The sequence below is a fragment of the Psammomys obesus genome, unplaced genomic scaffold (genome assembly GCF_907164565.1).
Source record: "Psammomys obesus unplaced genomic scaffold, mPsaObe1.curated_primary_1811, whole genome shotgun sequence".
Classification (NCBI taxonomy): domain Eukaryota; kingdom Metazoa; phylum Chordata; class Mammalia; order Rodentia; family Muridae; genus Psammomys; species Psammomys obesus.
The window spans coordinates 6,806,696-6,827,039 of record NW_026585587.1 but is presented as its reverse complement, the minus strand read 5'-3'; the positions used below and the strand labels follow the sequence as shown (position 1 = coordinate 6,827,039).

The 20,344-nt window shown below is 42.3% G+C and overlaps 1 protein-coding gene across 1 annotated transcript in view; it reads right to left on the bottom strand.

Moving 5' to 3' along the window:
* The window catches only part of Dnah14 (dynein axonemal heavy chain 14), a 248,159-nt gene that overhangs the window by 20,112 nt on the left and 207,703 nt on the right, over positions 1-20,344 (bottom strand). Inside the window, 5 exon segments of the mRNA XM_055609680.1 lie at positions 1,899-2,126; positions 4,115-4,217; positions 7,543-7,753; positions 8,885-9,041; positions 11,806-11,891. Of these exon segments, the coding sequence (XP_055465655.1) occupies positions 1,899-2,126; positions 4,115-4,217; positions 7,543-7,753; positions 8,885-9,041; positions 11,806-11,891 (785 nt within the window).

Below are 20,344 nucleotides of genomic sequence, written 5' to 3'. Positions count from 1 at the left end.
GTGCTCTTGACCACTGAGCCATCTCTCCTGGCCTGAGCATCAACATTTTATGATCGAGATGATCAAGAATGTTGTTCTTTTTCTTCCTAATTTATAGTGTTCTTTATGCAGGGCCTGTAAATTTCTTTTTTATTTTCTTTCTTTTTATTTTATTTATTTATTTATTTATTTTGGTTTCTGGTTTTTGGTTTTTCAAGATGGGATTTCTCTGTGTAGCCTTGGCTGTCCTGGACTCACTTTGTAGATCAGGCTGGCCTCGAATTCACAGAGATCCTCCTGTCTCTTATCTTCCCGAGTGCTGGGATTACAGGCCTGTACTGCTACGCCCGGCTTCGCAAATTTCTTATTTTCTCCCTGTGTTTCAAAATTTTTATCACTACAATTCTGGGTGTTTATTGCTAGAGGAAAAAAAAATATATTTACATTTTTATCTAGTCATTTTACTAAATTCTCTATTTCTGTCAAACCTCTCTTAACTTCTTTTCAGTAGTGCATAAGGTTTTCAAGACACACCAGTATTATCCATTGATGTGCTCGGGACGGACCCCAGGACCTGTGCATGCTGCATTTAATATAATACGTCATAGCAATCCTTTCATCTTCCTTCTTGTTACTTATTTCACCTTACTGTTTTTCTCTTATATTTTGATACTTTGCTTAGGTTGTTATTTCTTTTCAGTTTTCTTCATTGTTAAATTTGAGACACATCTGTCTGGGGGCAGCTCTGTATTTCAGCACAGGACTCAGGGGTGTGAGATCATGGGTGTGGTCACTAGTGTGGGGGGCGGGGGAGGCCTAGTTTCCATTTCTCCTTAAATTCATTTCTCTATTCGAGTGAGTAGCAGAGAACAACTATTTCCCCCTCTAACACAGTACAATCCTTCCCCTCGTGTCTGAGCTTGGATAGGAACTCCCTGTGCTCACACTCCTTGGTAGATGGCTAACACGCGGCTGCTGCACTTTACATCATTGGCCGACCCCAGAAACAATGAGCAGACTGTGTTTGTGGCTTCTTGTGAAGTCAGAAATGCCTAATAGACACAGAAGGACATGGGGGAACGGAAGACCTCTTTCCGGCGTGGGACTCGCCGAGAGGAAAACAGTCGCTCTAACAGAAACGGATGGTGATCAGGGCGCATGCAGCACTGTGCACCAGAAGCGCAACTGCAAGAACATTAAAAACAGGGTTTCTCTGTGTAGCCCCAGCTGTCCTGGACCTTGCCCTATTGACAGGCTGGCCTCGAACTTACAGGCCTGCTGTCTCTGCCTCCTGAGATCAAGGTGTGTGCACTACTGCCCAGCAACCTTGAAAAAGTTTAAGCTGATGTGACTGTCCATTTCTTTTATCAGCAATAAAGAAAACATCCTGCCAAAAAGCACAATATAAGGTACTATAACAAAGATAATTTTTAAAAGGATTGTTAAGTTTCCTAGCCCCAGTGGCTCAGTGTAATCCCTCTTGCTTTGAAAGAGAATATTCTAATTTTTATAAGTTATTTACATGTCAGGAACTGATGAAAATGTTTCACTTATATTCACTGAATTAAAACTTTCTTTTTGAACATTTCTTTATTTTTATTTTATATGTATGGGTGTTTTACCTGCATAAATGTATCTGTGTACCACAAATGTGCCTGATGTCCACAAAGGCCAGAAAATGGCATCAGAACCCCTGTAACTGTCATTATTTGACTTGTCCAAAAGATGGAATCCTTGAACAGCCTTGGTGCTGGGGCTACAAGTTCATTCTAGAAAGCGGACTTCAGACTCTCATTTCCAAGTTACACAATGCATTTTCTTCTCACCATGCCTAGCACTGTGCAGACGCACACTAGCTCATGCTCATTATTATAGGTCTCTGCATGTGCTACTGCCTGCCTCCCAGAGCCCATGCTCACCTCCAGGTCTGAGGAGTTGAATTTATAAGGGATGTTCCAGCCCAGTGTTCCGTACACTTTCCTCTCGTTGATCACAGCATTGAAATAACAGAGGCTGAATATAATTTTTTTCCACCATGGTCCACAATCGGCCTTCTCGAATATCTCTTCTGTCACCTCTCCACTCCCGCTATAGCCAAACGTTTGGAGTAAATTGCTTTTCAGCCCCTGGGGACGTTCCACAGCAATCTTTAAAAGAAAAGTGAGTGAAAATGCCAACTGACTACAGATGAAACCTGCCAGGGAGGGACCACTTCTCCCAGCCCTGGGGACAAACATGGCCGACAGCCATGTCAATGACCACTGTCAAATCTAGCCTTTTCCTCCCTCTTCTCAAAGACCTCTGTAACAGAATCTTTCAGATTTTGTACATATTTTATTTTATTTTTTAGACAAAGTATTATTACATAGCCCTGGCTAGCGTGGAACTTACTATGTAGATGCGGCTGGCCTTGAACTCACAGAGGTCTGCCTAATTCGTATTTTAAGGACGAACTGCAGCACTAGTTTGCTAACTGTTTCTGTGACCCCAAGCATAGTGCTTGGAAAGAACAGAACTTCAGAGTCTGACATTGTGCTACACCAGGGGTTGGTAAGCTGTGGCCAAACGGAGCTGCCCAAACCCCACCAGGAGCCAAACCACAGGAAACAGGACACCGACTGAGCCAGCAGGCATAGCCAGCCATCACTCCTATTAAAAGGGACAGTGGTTTGTGTTACTGAATTCTGATTGTCTTGAGAATCAAAGTAGCTGTTGACACCTTCGCTGTAGTAGTTGAAATTATTGGCTGTGAGGGTTTTATGTGTGTGTGGCTGCTAGTCTGAGATAACCAAGGTCTTAACTGGCTCCTGCTTACACACACAAACAAACACATACAAACTAACAATGTAATTGATTTAAACATTGGCAAATACAGTATCTCGTGTGGTTCTTATGACATACAGTACATAAGCACTGTGTGACTATGCATATGCATTATGTGGGTGAGTGTATGTAGGTATGAACACCTGATTTCTAGATTCACGTGTTTCCCAGAGGAGATACAGTGGGAGTTACTGTGCATGATGGGGATCCAAGATGTCACCAGAGCATATTCGGGTGGCTGGCATGGTAGCCCCTCTCTCTCTCCAGAGTTATAGAAACAGAAACTTTTGCTTTGAAATGTAAGCACATCATTTTGGGAGGGAGGACGTTCTCTAACCATTTTTAGAACTCTCTACGCAGACTGGGCTAGCTGGAACTTAGGGAGATCCACCTCCTGCCTTGCCCCTAGGATTAAGAGCATGCACCACCACACCCAGCCTCATTGATAGAGTCTTAAAGTGGAATTAGAACCAATCAAAATCAGTGTTTCTTGAAACTCTATTTCCCTCTTTCTACTTCAACTTCTACTCCTGACCAAAGGAAAAAGGCCACTTGAAGTCACAGTCAGCCATGTCTTGGGAAGTAAATAGCGCCTCTTGAATCATAGGCTGAAAGGCTCCAGGGCAGGGCTGTGGAAAGCAGCCCTCAGCAAAAGTACAGGGAGAGGGGGAAGCATGCAATGTCACAGAGGGTTGTTTCTAGTTTTAGGAATAAGTCTGGCCAGGACAGCTGGTCTGGGCATACTATTTTTTCCTATGTCTTCATCAGTTTCTCTGGGCCTTTCACAGGATTGACCAAGTTTTAGTTGGCTATTGAAAGTCAGACATAACCCACAATTAAGCCTATTTTAGCAAACAGTTTGTTTGCCTTTTGCTACAATTTTTCAGAGAGTTAACAAACCATAGGATGGTTAAGAGGAATAGAAAAAAAGAAATGCCACATAGTTAGGTGTAGTGGCACATACCTATACTCAAGAAGCTGATATGGGGGAATCATCTGAGCTCAGGAGTTCAAGGCCAGCCTGGGCAGCAGAGCAAGACAATATCCCAAGGGAGAAAAAGTAGAAGACAAAGGAAAAAGCTGTACAAAAATTTGCTTCTTGGTTTACAACAACTGGAAGCAGTGTGTCCTCTCTGAGGAGCTAGTGTCGGAGCTAGGAGTACTGAAAGCAGGGATACGTAGCATCCTCCCCCCCAGCAAAAGCTGACAATATGCCCTGAGCACTCTTCTTGGTTTACAATAATGAGTGCAACACTTGACAGTCAAGTAGGGTTTGCTAGTCAACACTGAAATCTGGGTATTTTGTTCTTACCTTCACACCCCTCTGGAGAATAGGAACTGGGAAAGACCCATATGATTTTGAGCTTAACCAAAGCCTAAAGTCAGGATCTATCGTCATATCTGGACTACTAAATCTGCAAAATAAGAAAATGTAAATATTAAAAAATTTGTGCAATATCTTCTTAGAGTCAGAGCATTTTGAGGTTTCTGTGACCTTACAAATTGCCTTGATGCCAAAGAAACTATCTCACTACAGGGGCTTTACACAAAGAATTGTATAGGATTTGTCAGGAGCCATTCTGTTAAAGTAGCTCATTAGGCAGGTGGGCCTCCTGGAAGCGGATCAGGTATTTTGCAAGGTCTATACCATGATCTACCCCAGAATTGCTTCCAGTCTCTGACACTCATTCTTTGTGCACTGCTCTATCTCTCTGTAGCCTGGTATGGTGTGAAGTGTCCCTTTCTGGGTATTTATACACTCTGATTAAACAAATTTCCTATGGGATCTTAATGAAGATCTATTGCTGTTCAGATGAATTAGTTACTGAGTATGGAATTCCTGATTTGATTCAAATAATTTTAAAAGTTAAATTGTTTCAGAACTTCTAAAAAAAACTTTCGAAAGTTTATGGCTGCAATAAGTACCTTTGTGGACCTCCAGATGCCTCACTAGGAGACAGGCTTGAGACAGAATTGTGCCTTCAAGATAAGCCTTCATTATAAATCCTGGTATACACTGTAAATATAGGCAAGTTGGTTTAAACATCCCATGAACCCAAATTATGATGGGATTACCAAGCAATGTCTAATTAAGTACAAACCTTGATGTCATTATATACAAACTGTTCTGTTGTAATTCCTTATACCTTGTTACCTTATGGCATTACATGCTGTCATTTTAAATTTACTTTGTTACTAATAATGAAAGACAGAATAATTGTCCTGAACTCACTATAAACTTAGAGATAGCTGAAAAAAAAATGTGTACTAGTGTCAGTCTTAATTGAAAAGACATATATTCTTGTATCTTTTACACCCTGTTAACCTTTAGGCCTTGTTAACCTTTGTCACTCTGAACCCATACTGAACTTATGCAATGGATACATGGATGAGAAATGTTTAGTTTTAAAACATGTAACCTGTTGTATTTTAGAATGCATCTGTTTTTGTGATTAATTTCCTTTTTGACTATGAGGTAATTCCTTTTCTGGGCGCTTTGTTGCGGAGGTATAAAGGCTAAACAATAAATGGTGGCAGACCCTGCCCCCTTGTTGGCAGAAGCTGAGTGGTGGAAGCCCATTGAATGAAAGCTGGCTGGAATCGAGTCATCTCTGAGTTGTAAATACATATATGATATGTATTTACATGTCAATATGTCTGTCCATTTTTGTACATACGTTACATGAGTATATGTCAATTATCTGTATGTAAGGAGCTCCGTTTGTATCATCTATTGAATGTATGCATGAATATACACAGGTCTATAGGTCTGATTGTTTGTCTATGTATGAATGGGCTGATGCTATGGAACTGGCAGCCTAAACTTGCTGCAGTTTCTGCAGAGGGACACTAGCAGAAATCAACATCATCATCATATGTAAACTTGTAGGAATTCATTGAAGGTAAAGTTCTTAATATCATCCACCTTTTCCCCTTGAGCATGTGTGCATGAACGGTCTTTGCTTACTTTCTCTCCGCTTTAATTTACTTAGCAATTTACAAACAACTTAGCAGATTCAGGATCTAACTATCAGCCTAAGATAAGCAGGAAAAAGTTTACTTTAGCCTGTGGAGGCCTCCTCAGCAGCTTGCTTCTGCACAGAAGCTAATCTCAGATCAAAGAGTCCCATTTTACAATCCCTTGCAGTTGTGGCTAGAAGCCATTTTACAGTCCTGGCTGCAGCAAAAAGGATGAGCAATTAAAGTTTTCCTCCTTAGAAGCAGTGTACCTGGTCCCTAGCCCTAGAGAAGGGATCCCGGGATCCCTCCCCTATTTCTTTTTCTTTTAATCATCTTTTCTGATCAGCTGCTGATCAGTTTCCTGAGCCATTAGCTCAGCTATCTAAGAGATAAAATGAACAGGGGAACTCTGCATCCTGTCCCATGTCCTACCCTGGACCCCGGAACCTTGCCAAAGCAGAGAGAGACTTTGGCAATCGGAACCTAGAAGACTTTAACAAAGAGGCTTGGAGCAACCAGATCAGAGTGAGTTGGCAGCAAACAAGCTCAGGTTTTTTTGGTGCAGCTCTTGGGAGGCCACTAGGCTAGAGAAGTCGTACACACTGGACCCAAGTTGGACAGTTCATATAGTCCCAGGCAAAGGGAAAGGTGATGTTTCAGGCAAGAGCTGCTTTTCTCTGTATAAGGTCTTGAGTTGGGTACCTGATGGTTTTTCAGGATGGGGCTGGCGCCACCTGGAACTCAGTTTTGGTGTCATCTGGGTAAGGGGCTTTACAGTGTGGGTGGGGCTGTAGCAACCTGGAGAGTGGGGCATTCCAGTCCAAGCCATGCTGGTCTTTGTCCTGAGCCATCCCAGCCTAACAATATTCATTACACAAACTAGGGAAAACTTATAAAATACTACCCAAGTGAAAGCCAGGTAAGGCAGTGCATGCCTCCACTTGGGAGGGAAGCAAGGGTTGAGTTCAAGGTCAGCCTTGTCTACATAGCAATCTCAAAAAGCTGGGGAAGTTTGTTTTCTTCCCAAGTCTGCATGTATTAATGTCATCTAACTCAGTGATCCGCCTCTGACTCTCGGGTGACTGATTCTATAAGCGTTATCTTTTCCCAATAGATTTTAAACTGCTAAAGGAGTCACAACCTGAGATTAGCACAAACTATACTTTAAGAGAGACTTTAGAAATCCAGGTTAGGCAGTTATAATTTAACTGAAATCTCCTTTTAAAGAAGAAGAAATGCCCTTGCCGTATGATCCTGGCCATACAGACGAGGCAGGCAGTACAAGAAGATGGGAGGAATATCTGTAGAATGTACCTGGCTAAAACAGTTTTAAATACTCTTTCAAAATAGTGCAAACAAGAAGGCCGAGCCTGTGGAAATCAAGTGAGTCAGTGCTGTCGGGAGAACAGCCTTGAAACGACTGTGGCTGGGCAAGGTGGGAGCAGGGCCAATACAGGCCATTAAGGAAACACTGTGGAGAGCTGGACACGGGGGTTGGTGTTTTGCTGTTGGCAGTCATGGAAAATATTTTTTTAAAATGTCATAGATCTATACCTGGGCAAATGCTAAATAAGATGGACAGTACAGTCTAAGCAGGCACTGAAAAGAAAAGAAAAGCAAAGCCAGGGTGCCCTCAGGAGTTTTCAGGGCAGCTCCGTGTTCTCCAGGGGCTGCGGCATCACCCCGCACAGTGCCTGGTAGCTGTTTCCAGTGTGACTTCACAGTGTGAGTGATTAAGCTGCTCCCAGATGCCCCCAGACTCGTGCACATGGAACTTACGTCTCTATGATAGAGCAGAGTCTGGGCATGAAGGATGTGGCATGGTGGCAGTTCTGGAGGAAGACCCACTGATGCTTTTTTTCCAGGGACTTGAAAATGAGCTCTTCTGCTTTGGCTGCCTGGCCCCGGCCCAGGGAGATGATGTTCACCTGTGGTGGTGTTCCTTTCAGCTCTTGTGCGAATCTCCGGAGAATGTTGTTGAGGTCAATCCCTGTATGATGACATGGAGAGGTGCATAAAACTGTAAGCTCACTTAATTCCCTGACAAGCGCAATCCTGTACTTACCGAGGGGGTATGGTGGGGCTGGTGGGGATGCAGCTGCAGAAGAATGACAGGGATTTTGAAATGAAAGCCTACAGTTCAAGGTTTGTGTCTGCCACTTGCTGGCCTGTGACACCAGTTTCCCAGTATCTGGGAAGGGCAGCAGCCCATGGGCAGAGGCACAACTGGCTGGTTGTCATGCTTGGATCTGTTTGTCCTTTCATTTCCTGAGGATGGATGCCACAGCTGCTCACAATGGCTGCAAACCCAGCTGAAATATGTTTGTTTTTTAAAGCCATTCCTGAAACTAGATATGAGCGCAAAAACCTTGTGCACAGGTTTTGGCAGCAAAAGTGTCTTAGAAAAGTGGGTTGTGAAACCTTAGCTATCTCCTAAAGAGAGGGGTGTATCTCCTTCTGTCCAGACTGATGTCGAACGAGGGGGTGGCTAGTGGCCTGCCCCCATGGTGAGGGAAGTTTCCAGTAAGCAAGTATCAGGTGAGAAAGCCTCTCGGGAGAGGGGCCGCTCTGGACAGAGCCTCTGATTTGGAGAGTGTGAAGACCTGAGGAAAACTGAAAGAAAGCTTTGCGAAGGCCTGCTGAGCAGAGGCAAGCAGCAGAGGTGGAGCGTGCCAGTTAGAGGGATGCACAGCCTACTTCTGATAGTCAACCTCGGGCGACTTTGAAATTAGGAACCAGAAAAACAGCCATTGTGAGTCAAATACAAGTGACCATGGCGTGGGAACAGATTGATAAAACATGTTATACCATGGACTGGTATATTATCTATGATATAAGATATACAACATACAATATATGATATACAGGTACAAATGAATGATCAGTGTTAATGAAAACCGTTAATAAGTTTAAGGGGTGATCCTAACTTTCAGAAGAATACTATGTGCTCGAAGATGTTTTCAACAAGATACCTTCAAGAAATTCAAAGCTGAGGATGGCCTTGAACTTACGATCCTCTTGTCCCCACTTAACAAGTCCTAGGATTTAGGTGCAAGCCACCACGCTCAGTTTAGCTGGTGCCAGGCACGGGAGGTTGCCTCCCCGTTTACAGATTGCTCACCATAGGAGTGAATAAGGATCAGTGGTGTCTGAGCAGTGGACTGTTCGTATGATTCCTTCAGATTAAATGCAGTCTGGTAAATATATTCGCATCCCATTTTTTCAGTTATAAACTTTGTGACTGAAATCTTTAAATGTTCTGGGCGAAGAATTTTAATCTGAAAAAGAAAACAGAAGATAACATAACTTTAGAATCCACTGGGGTGGGGGGCTGGAGAGATGGCTCCGTGGTTAAGAGCACTGTCTGCTCTTCCAAAGGATCCAGGTTCAATTCCCAGCACCCACATGGCAGCTCACAACTGTCTGTAATGCCAATCCCCAATTCCAAGGGATCTAACATCTTCACACTAATGTATATAAAATAAAATTAAATAAATTATTTTAAAAAATCCACCCAGGGGATTAGTGCTGGGGCAAAAATGCAATCAAAGTAAGAAGTGTTCCAACTCTAGCCGGAGTCTTCTGGTATGCTGGGGGAGGTTTAAAGAGAGGGGGGCCTCCTGTCTACAGGTGGGTAGTCTCACCTGTGCTGCCCTCTCCACCCTCAGCTACCTTGTGGCCCCTTCCAGACTTCTTCCACACTCGAGTGAGAGAGCTTGCTGTGGCTACCCAGGCCCACACTGTGCTTGCCAGCCCCACAAAAGCACACTTTTCCTCCACTGCTGTGTCTAGAGCAAGAACCAACACTGTCTGGAGCTGGAAACTGCAGGGCAACCCAACCAGAAGACAATAAATCCTTCCATTCATAAGACAAAAACCAGTGGCCCAGGCTATACGTTTAAGTGGGACAGAATACTACAGGTCTGGAGAGAACTTTGGGCATGTGAACGGTACTGGGCACACATGTCGGACAGGTGTAGTGAGCACAGAACTTCCCATGGAGACTGCCTTATACACAAACCACTTACTACACAATATGTTTTTAGAGTGGGCAAGAAATACATTTTGAGCAAGTTCAGAATCTCTGCATGGGAGGCAATCTGAATCCGAAGCTGAGAATGGACTAGGCAGAACCATGGCAGGTTGCTATTTTCTAAAGCAAAAAATTGTCAAACATTGGAAAGTTTGTGTTTAACATAGTACATATGTTTTTAAAAATGCAAATTGAAAGTCCATACAGAATCTGGGCTCTCACAGCAGACTACCCCAGAGTTAATGAGACAGCGTTCTGATCAGTCAGTATCTTTAGTCTCTGCTCTACTTCTGGGAAGAGACACCATGACCAAGGCAACTCTTATAAAAAGCCTTTAAGTGGGGGCTGGATTTACAGTTTCAGTGGCTTTACTCCATTATCATCACGGATCATGGCAGACAGCGTGGTGGCAGGCAAGCATGGTGTGGGAGAAGTAGCCGAGGGCTATATCCTGATCAACAAGCAGAGAGAGAGAGAGATCTACACTTCCCAATCCTTCTCAAGCAGTGCCACTCCCTGATGACTAATATTCAAATCTATGAGCCCATGAGAGGCATTCTTATTCAAACCACCACCAAATGATCAGGTTGGTCTGACAGCTTCCCTGCTGAGAGCCCAGGCTCTGAAGTGGGATCCTGACCCTTTGCCACCATCAGGCTGCTAGCCTCTTCAAATGACCATTTGGGCATTTGTGTTAGTTTTAATATCAAGGACATTGTTTTTGAGGGATAGGAGGAAGATGAAGACAGAAGAAAGAGCATTATGGTGAATTAATTTTCATCATCTTTTTTTCTAAATTAATTTTTACAAGTAGCTGTAAATACTTTGAAAGATTTCCACATGCTCCTATCTGTTCATCGTCTTTGCCCCTTGGGATGGCTATTCTTGGTTGTCAACTTGACTACATTTGGAATTAACTGAAACTTCAAACTGGGACACACATGTGAGGGGTTTTTGTTTAGTTTGAAGTGGGAGGATCCACTTCTAATCTGGATCTTTGAGGGGGGAGACAGACCTCTAACCTCCCTTGTCTTCTGCTGGCAGCCTACATAAAGGATGTGGAAGAAAAGTTCTCTCTCTTTGCTAGCAACTCCATTCTTTCACTGGCACTAAAGCCTACTTCTTCAGGATTCCATACACTGAAGACCAGCGGAGACATCCAGCCTCGTGGACTGAAGAGCTACTGGATTCTTGGACCCTCTGTTCATTCATAAGCAGCCTCTGTTGGATTAGCTGGATCTCAGCCTGTAATTCATTCTAATAAATCTCCCTTTTATATACATAGAGAGATTTATTTCCTAAGTTCTGTTACTCCAGAGAACCCTGACCAATACACCCACCTTTTTTGTCTACTGACCACACACTGAAAATCTCTGAAACTGAGCACAAACAAGCCTTTTAAGTTGGTTACCTTTGGCATTTTGCTACCTTAACAAACTTGACTAACACACACTCAATACTATCTTGTATCTCCCAGACTCCAAGCTGGATTCTAAAGCAACAGACAGGAGCTGTGTGAAATGCTGCCTTCATAAATGCCACATCGGTGGATGTGATTCAGCTGTGAGTCAATTCAGGAATCTGACATATTGCCTGTCATAAGCAGATTGGGCAGCCATTGCCTTCTCCCTTGAGGAGTGGTGTGTCCCTGTAATTAAAGCCTGGAGGGGACAGCAAAGACTAAGCCCTGTAGGCACATCTGCAGGGTGGAGCTCAGAAGAACATGGGAGACCATGCTGGCCCCAGGCAACTCAGATCATCCCTCAAGGGTTCGTCTATAGAGGATGTATGAGGGGCGTGATCACCACGGTGGACCATGGGCTGGGGGTGGGGGTGGGGGGGCCAGGGGTGGGGATGCTGGTCCCTCCTCCCTGCCAAGGCTCAGTAAACCTTAGCTTTTGGAAGTCAAGCATATTTTGCTTATAAAATTTAATTTTGAGGGGTTCAAACTACCAATAAACTTACTTGAAGCATTTAGAAGCTTAATCTTTTGCCTTAACATATCTTACCAAGATGAGTCTTTGAAATGGAGTTAGGTTTTCCCAAGGAAAAGTTATAGGGCCAAGTATGTCACAGTCTTCACTCAGCAGTTCCTCTAGACACCATCAAGAGAGACTGAAATTAACAACCGGACAACTGTGCCACTACAATATGCTACAAAATGGATTTATATTATAGAATTATGAAAAGAAACATGACTGGCTAAATGAGTGAGTGTTATTCCTAGGACCTTGGGCATCACTAATTGTCCTCATCATGAAGTGATGTGGGTAGGTAGGGATGATGTGGCCACAACAGCTGTAGGAAAATGAGAAGCAAAGGACACAGGGAGGCCCTCAGCACCTGTCCTTTACGGTGAAATTTCTACTCAACATTCCCAGACCAGGCAAGGGAATGAGAACCCACAGAAGCGCAAACAGGATTACCACAGCTTTGAAAACTTAAATGTTACATTTACAGAGGTGTTTTTGTTTGTTTGTTTTTAATACGGACTCCTTTCACCATGGCAATGGAGTTTTGCTAGAGGAGCAGGACCCTCTCCAGGCCTCGTTTCCAGCCACAGCTGTTGTTTCTATGTTCACTGCTTCTTTGGCATTTCCTGAACATCTAACTTCACATACAACTTGGATTATAAAAAAATATGTTTTGATTGTGCTAATATTCTGATTAAAAAAATTTCCATGGTATGTTTAAGTTCAAAAATGAGTGGATAAATTTGGAGTTAGTTCCTTTACATAAAAATTATCACTTGTGTTACATTAAAATCCCTTAGGGATCACAGGTAGATCAATGTAGCAAATAAAATCACAGGGATCCACAAACACAATTGTGTTGGGAGGGGGGTGCTTCTTCATTAGAAGTGGAAAAGCAAGGAGATAGAAAATAGAAATAATTGATGAGATAAACATCTTACTACCTGAATATCACTGATTCTATCAACCAATAAATAATGAACAGATTTAGAAAAAATAGACAAAACCAATTATATTCATGAATAGTATTCTTATAAACAAGCAAAAACGAGATAAACAATTCACTACAAAAAATGGATGAAATATATGTATGACTAGGCAAATAAAATCACCAGTAACTCTTTGAAAGGGACTTGCTAACTGGAATTTTAAAATTGAAGTATTAACTTTTCAGATGGGTTCAACCCAAAAACATATCAAGACCAGCCAGGCATGGTGGTGCATGTCTGTAATCCCAGTACTCAAGGAGACAGAGGCAGGTGGAGTTCTGTGAGTTCAAGGCCTGCCTGGTCTATAAAGCGAGTCCAGGACAGCCAAGGCTACACAGAGAAACCCTGTCTCAGAAAAACAAAAACAAAACAAAATTAAGACCTCTTGTGGAGAGATGGCTCAATGGTTAAGAGCATACAGTGACCTTCCAGGGGACCCAAATTTGAATCCCAGTGCCCACATCAGGTGACTCATAAGCATCTGTTAACTGGAGCTTCAGGGGCATCCTCTGGCCTCTGCAGGTACCTGCACTCATGCGCACATACATACATTAATAACACTAAAAAGCCAAAGTTAAAAAGGATAAGGGGCATGCATACTGCTGGTAAAAATACATAATTTAGATTTTAAAAGAAATCAACATGGCAGGGATTACTAACTAGAATTTCTACTTCTGGAATTCTCTTTCTTACAGACAGAAAGTATGTGTGAGAATGTTGATGTTATTGTACATTATAGCAAAACCCTGCAAGCAAAAATGGAGTAATATGTGGTAGGAAATGAACTAGGCTGTGTTCCAAGTGGGATGTCATAGTGAAAGGGGTGAGAAAAATGCAGAGCCGAGTTCAAAGCAGAAAGAGAAAAGGAGAAAATGTGAAATTAAAAGATCCATTTCTGATCTGAGGCCCCTGAGACCAGCCAGGTTCAGGGAGCAGCAGGTAAGAGACCTCTCCCCTCCACTCCCCCACCCCCACCTGGCCATCTACTGGCCTGCCACAGCCTGCCTGCAACAGTGGCCAGGTCTGCCCCGGGGCCCTCTGTGCTGTACTTCCTCTGCTTGCTCCATGCCCCAGTTCCCTGGCCAGTGCCATTCCCTGGGACCCACCCAGCTCTGAGGCATTGGGGACCAGCAGAGATCAGGGAACAGCAGGAAAACGAGAGGACTGAGGACATCTGGGACCACAAGCTCTACCTATAACCCTGGAACCTATTCCTAATGGAGACCACCAGGCCTGCTAATAACCATCAATCAAATGGCTAGAAGTTAGTACAAGAAGACCAAGAACACCAGCAACAAAACCTAGGGCCACATGACAACACCAAAACTCAGCTACCCTACCACAGCAAGCCCTGATGATCCTATCACACCAGAAGCACAAGAAAATGATCTTAAATCTGAGGTTATGAGAATGATAGAGGCCTCAAAAGAAGAAAATAAATATCTTAACAAACTGCAGGAAAATATAACTAAACAGGTGAAGGAATTGAATAAATTCCTTAAACACAGGAAAACACAATCAAACAGGTGAAGGAACTGAGTGAATCCCTTAAAGAAATACAGGAAAATACAACCAAAAAGAAGGAAATGAACAATACTGTCCAGGACCTAAAAATGGAAATACAAGCAATAAAGAAAACACAATCTGAGGTAGTCCCGGCGATGGAAAACCTAGGGAAGAGAACTACAGACACAAGCATCAATAACAGAATACAAGAAATGGAAGAGAGGATCTTAGGTATAGAAGATACGACTGAAGAAATTGATCAATACATCAGTCAAAGAATATGTTAAATTAAAAAAAAATTCCTGAAACAAAACATCCAAGATATGGGACAATATAAGACCAAACATAAGAATAATAGAAATAAAAGAAGATTCCAAATTCCATGACTCAGAAAATACTTTCAACAAAATTATAGAAGAAAACTTCCCCAATCTAGAGAAAGAAATGCCTATAAACATGTAAGAAACCCACAAAACACCAAATAGATTGGACTAAAAAAGAAAAGCAAAACACTAAATGTACAGAACAAAGAATGTTAAAAGCTGCAAAGAAAAAAAGCCAAGTCACATATAAAGGCAAACCTATCAGAATTACACCTGACTTCTCACCAGAGACTGTGAAAGCCAGAAGGTCAGATGTCGTGCAGACACTAAGAGAGCACAGATGTCAACCCAGACTACTATAGCCAACAAAACTTTCAACCACCATAGGTGGAGAAAACAAGCCATTCCATGACAAAACCAAATTTAAACAGTACCTACCCACAAATCCAGCCCTCCAGAAGATACTAGAAGGAAAACTCCAACCCAAGGAGGCTCACTACATGCAGGAAAACACAGGAAATAAATAACCCCACAGCTGCAAAACCAAAAGAAAGAAAGCACGCACACACACTCTATCACCGCCAACATCAAAATAACAGGAAGTAACAGCCACTGGTCATTACTATCTCTCAACATCAATGGCCTCAACTCCCCAATAAAAAGACACAGGCTAACAGAATGGACGTACACACCACAGCAATAATGATAGACATTACCTCAGAATAAAGGGCTGGAAAAAGGTTTTCAAAGCAAAAGGACATAAGAAACAAGCTGGAGTAGCTGTCCTGATATCTAATAATAGACTTTCAACCAAAATTAATCAAAAAAAGGTGGGGAAGGGCATTTCATACTCAAAAAATTGACCACGATGATGTCTCAATTCTCAACATATATGCCCTACATGCAAGGACACCCACATTTGTAAAGGACATATTACTAAAGTTTAAATCACACAACTGAATCCCACACTTTAATAGTAGGAGACTTCAACACACCTCTCTCACCAAAGGACAGATTGTTGAGATGGAAATTAAACAGAGAAATAATAAAAGTAACCAACATTATGAGTGAATTGGACCTAACAGATATCTACAGAACATTCCATCCAAACACAAAAGAATATACCTGCTTCTCAGTACCTCATGGAACCTTCTCCAAAATTGACCACATACTCAGGACACAAAGCAAGCCTCAACAAATACAATAAAATTGAAGTAACACCTTGTATTCTATCAGACCACCATAAATTAAAGCTAGACTTCAACAATAACAGAAACAATAGAATGCCTACAAACTCACGGAAACTGAACAACTCTACTTAATGACCACTGGGTCAAAGAGGAAACGAAGAAATTAAAGACTTTATAGAATTCAATGAAAATGAAGAAACAACATACGTTCAAACCTATGGGACACAATGAAAGCAGTGCTAAGAGGAAAGTTCATAGCACTAAGTGCCTTTATAAAGAAAGTAGAGATAGTTCATACTAGCAGCTTAACAGCTCACCCAAAGCTCTAGAAAAAAAGGAAGCAAACACACCTAAGAGGAGTCGACAGCAGGAAATAATTAAACTCAGGGCTGAAATCAATAACCTAGAAACAAAGAGAACAATACAGAGAATCAACAAAACCAAGAGCTGTTTTTTTGTTTTGTTTTGTTTGAGAAAATCAACAAGATAGATAAACCCTTAGCCAAACTAACTAAAAAAAAAAAAAAATAGAGGGGGGAGTATCCAAATTAATAAAACCAGAAATGGAAAAGGAGGATATAACAACAAACACCAAGGAAATTCAAAGAATCATTTGGTCGTACTTAAAAAACCTGTACACCACAAAAATGAAAAACCAAAATGAAATTGATGATTTTCTTGATTCCACTTACCAAAGTTAAATCAAGATTCTGTTAACAATTTAAATAAACCTATAATCCCCAAGGAAATAGAAGCAGTCATCAAAATCCTCCCAACCAAAAAGAGCCCTGGACCAGATGGTTTTAGCACAGAATTCTACCAGATTTTCAAAGAAGAGCTAACACCATTACTCCTCAAACTTTTCCACAAAATAGAAACAGAAGGAAAATTGCCAAACTCATTATTTGAGGCCACAGTCATTCTGATACTTAAACCACAAAGACCTAACACAGAAAGAGAATTTCAGACCATTCTCCTTTATGAGCATTGATTGCAAAAATACTCAATAAAATATTTACAAAGAGAATTCAAGAACATATCAAAAATATCATCAACCATGATCAAGTAGGCTTCATCGCAGGAATTCAGGGATGGTTCAGCATACAAAAATCCATCAGTGTAATCCACCATATATATAAACTGAAAGAAAAAAAAAAACCACACAATCATCTTATTAGATGCTGAAAAGGCCTTTGACAAAATCCAACATCCCTTCATGTTTAAAGTCTTGGAGAGATCAGGGATTCAAGGCACATACCTAAACACAATAAAGGTGATATACAGCAAGCCAATAGCCAACATCAAGTTAAATAGAGAGAAACATAAAGCGTTCCCACTAAAATCAGCGACAAGACAAGGCTGCCCACTCTCACCATAGCTCTTTAATACTTGAAGTTCTAGCTAGAGCAATAATACAAGTAAAGGTGATCAATGGGATAGAAATTGGAAGAGCAGAAGTCGAAGTATTGCTGTTCACAGATGATATGATAGTATACACAAGTGACCCCCGCAAGATTACAGCAGGGAGCTCCTGATAAACACCTCCAACAAAGTGTTTGGATATAAAATTAACTCAAAAAATTCAGTAGTCCTCCTTTATACAAGCAACAAAAGGGCTGAGAAAGAAAGTAGGGCAACGATATCCTTCACAGTAGCCACAAATAACATAAAGTACGTTGGTGTGACTCTAGCCAAGCAAGTGAAAGACCTGTTTGAAAAAAAACTTCAAGTCTTTGAAGAAACAAATTGAAGAGGATTTTAGAAGATGGAAAGATCTTCCATGCTTATGGGTCAGTAGGATTAACATAGTAAAAATGGCCATCCTGCCAAAAGCCATCTTCAGAGTCAACGCAATTCCCATCAAAATCACAATACATTTCTTTACAGACCTAGAAAGAGCAACCATTAACTTCCTGTGGAAAAATAAAAGACCCAGGATAGCCAAAACAATTCCAAACAGTAAAAGAACTTCTGGTGGTATCAACATCCCTCCCTGATCTCTAGCTATACTACAGAGCAATAGTAATGAAAACTGCATGGTATTGGCATAGAAAGACAGGTTGATCAATAAAACTGAATTGAAGACCCAGAAATAAACCCATACTCCTACAGGCACTTGATTTTCGACAAAGAAGCCAAAACCATACAATGAAAAAAAAAAAAAAAAAGTATCTTTAACAAATGGTGCTGGTCTAACTGGATGTCTGCACGTAGAAAAATGCAAAATGCAAGTAGACCCGTATTCCTTTTCATAAAACCAGAGACTCTAAACCTATTAGAAGACAAAGTGGGGAAAAGTCTGGAACTTATCTGCACAGGAGACAACTTCTGAACAGAACACCAGCGGCATAGGCTCTGAGATCAACAAGTAATAAATGGGCTCTCACGAAACTGAGAAGCTTCTGTAAGTCAAAGGACACTGTCATCAGAACAAAATGACAGCCTACAATTGGGAAAAGATCTTCACCAACCCTACATCAGACAGAAGGCCAATATCTAAAATAAACAAAGAACTTAAGAAATTAAATATCAACAAATCAAATAATCCAATTAAAAATGGGGTACAGAGCTAAACCAAAAATTCACAACAGAGGAATCTCAAATGGCTGAGAAGCACTCATAGAAATGCTCAGTGTCCTTAGCCATCAGGGAAATGTAAATCAAAACAACTCTCAGATTCTATCTTACACCAATTGGGATGGCTAAGATCAAAAACTCAAGTGACAACACATGCTGTTGGGGATGTGGAGAAAGGGAACCCTTCTCCATTGCTGGTGGGAGTGCAAACTTGTACAACCTCTGTGGAAATCAATCTGGTGTTTTCTCAGAAAATTGGGAAGAGTTCTACCTCAAGACCCAGCTATACCACTCCTGGGCATATATCCAAAATATGCTCCAACATACAACAAGGACATTTGTTCAAATATGTTCATAACGGCTTTATTCATAATAGCCAGAAACTGGAAACAACCTAGATGTCCTTCAGCCGAAGAATGGATACAGAAACTGTGGTATATTTACACAATGGAATACTACTCAGCTATTAAAAACAAAGAAATCATGAGATTTGCAGGCAAAGGGATGGAACTAGAAAAGATCATCCAAATTGAGTTAATCCTGACCCAGAAAGACACATGGTATGTACTCACTCATACGCGGATAGTGGACCTATAGTGCAATTCACAGACCCAAAGAAGCTAAGTAACAAGTGGAGCCCAAGGGAGGGTGCCTGAACGTCACTCAGAAGGGGAAACAGAAGGGGAAATATAGACAGCAGAAGTGGATGGAGAGAGGGAACTGGACAGGAGATGGAATGGGGAGGGAAACAAGGGTGAGGATCCAATGTGGGGAGAATGGGGGTGGGAGGTGAGAGGGCTGGGAACAAAAAGGGAAACTGAGGGAGCACATCTCTTCTTCTAACAGGCCTGTGACAGGGTACACTCCTGGGAGTACGTGGGTGTGACTCTAGCTGAGCCTCCTAATGGGGGGTGGGGGGCTGAAGACTGAAGTGACCACCTTCTAGCCAGGCAGGACTAGTGGAAGGAGAGGAACAACAACCCACCGACAAAACCTGTGATCTAAACACAGCCCTGCCTACGAGAAGTGCAGGGATAAAGAGGCAACAATGATTGAGGGAAAGTCCACCCAATAATTGGCCCAACCTGAGACCCACACCCCACAGCAGAGAGCCAGCCCCTGACACTAATATTGATGCTCTGCTATCCTTGCAGACAGGAGCCCAACTTGACCATCACCTAGGAGGCTCCAACCAGCAGCTAGATTGGAACAGACGCTAGGACTTGCCGCCAAGTGGGGCCCTGGGGGTTTTGTGGAAGTGTTGAGGGAAAGATGGAATGACCTGGAGAGGACAGGAAACTTACAAGAGCAACAGAGACAAAGAGCCACCAGTCCCATGGTGGCTTTCAGAGACTAAGACATCAACTAAGGAGCATATATGATCTGAACCTAGGACCCCTGCACACATAGCCAGTGGGTGGCTTGGTCTTCATATGGGGTGCCTGGCAAGTGAAGGTGGGGGTTTGTTTGTAAGGGACTCCATTGCCTGCTTTTGGATCACTTCCCCCAGGCAGGGCTGCCTTGCCTGGCCTCAGGGGATGAAGCTATGCTTAATCCTGATGTGATTTGATGTGCTGGTGAAGGTTGATGTGTTGGGGGGAAGGGAGAGGTGAAGTGGAGGAAGAGGGGAAGATGGATTGGGAGAAGAGGTAGGAGGGGTGTAAAGTAAATTAAAAAAAATCCATTCCCCCCAGCACTTGGGGAGGCAGAGGCAGGCAGACTGCTGTGAGTTTGAGGCCAGCCTGGTCTACAAAGCAAGTCCAGGACAGCCAAGGCTACACAGAGAAACCCTATCTCGAAAAAACCAAGCCAAACCAAACCGGACCAGACCAAACCAAACCAAACCAAACCACCACAACAAAGAGATACATTTCCTGTGCAGTTCTTCCCTGGGCATATTGTGGTTTTCATGGGTGTCTTTTTTCTTTCTTTTCATGGTCCTGGGGATTGAATTGGGGACCCTTGAAACCCTGGGCTGTGTGTTCAGCTC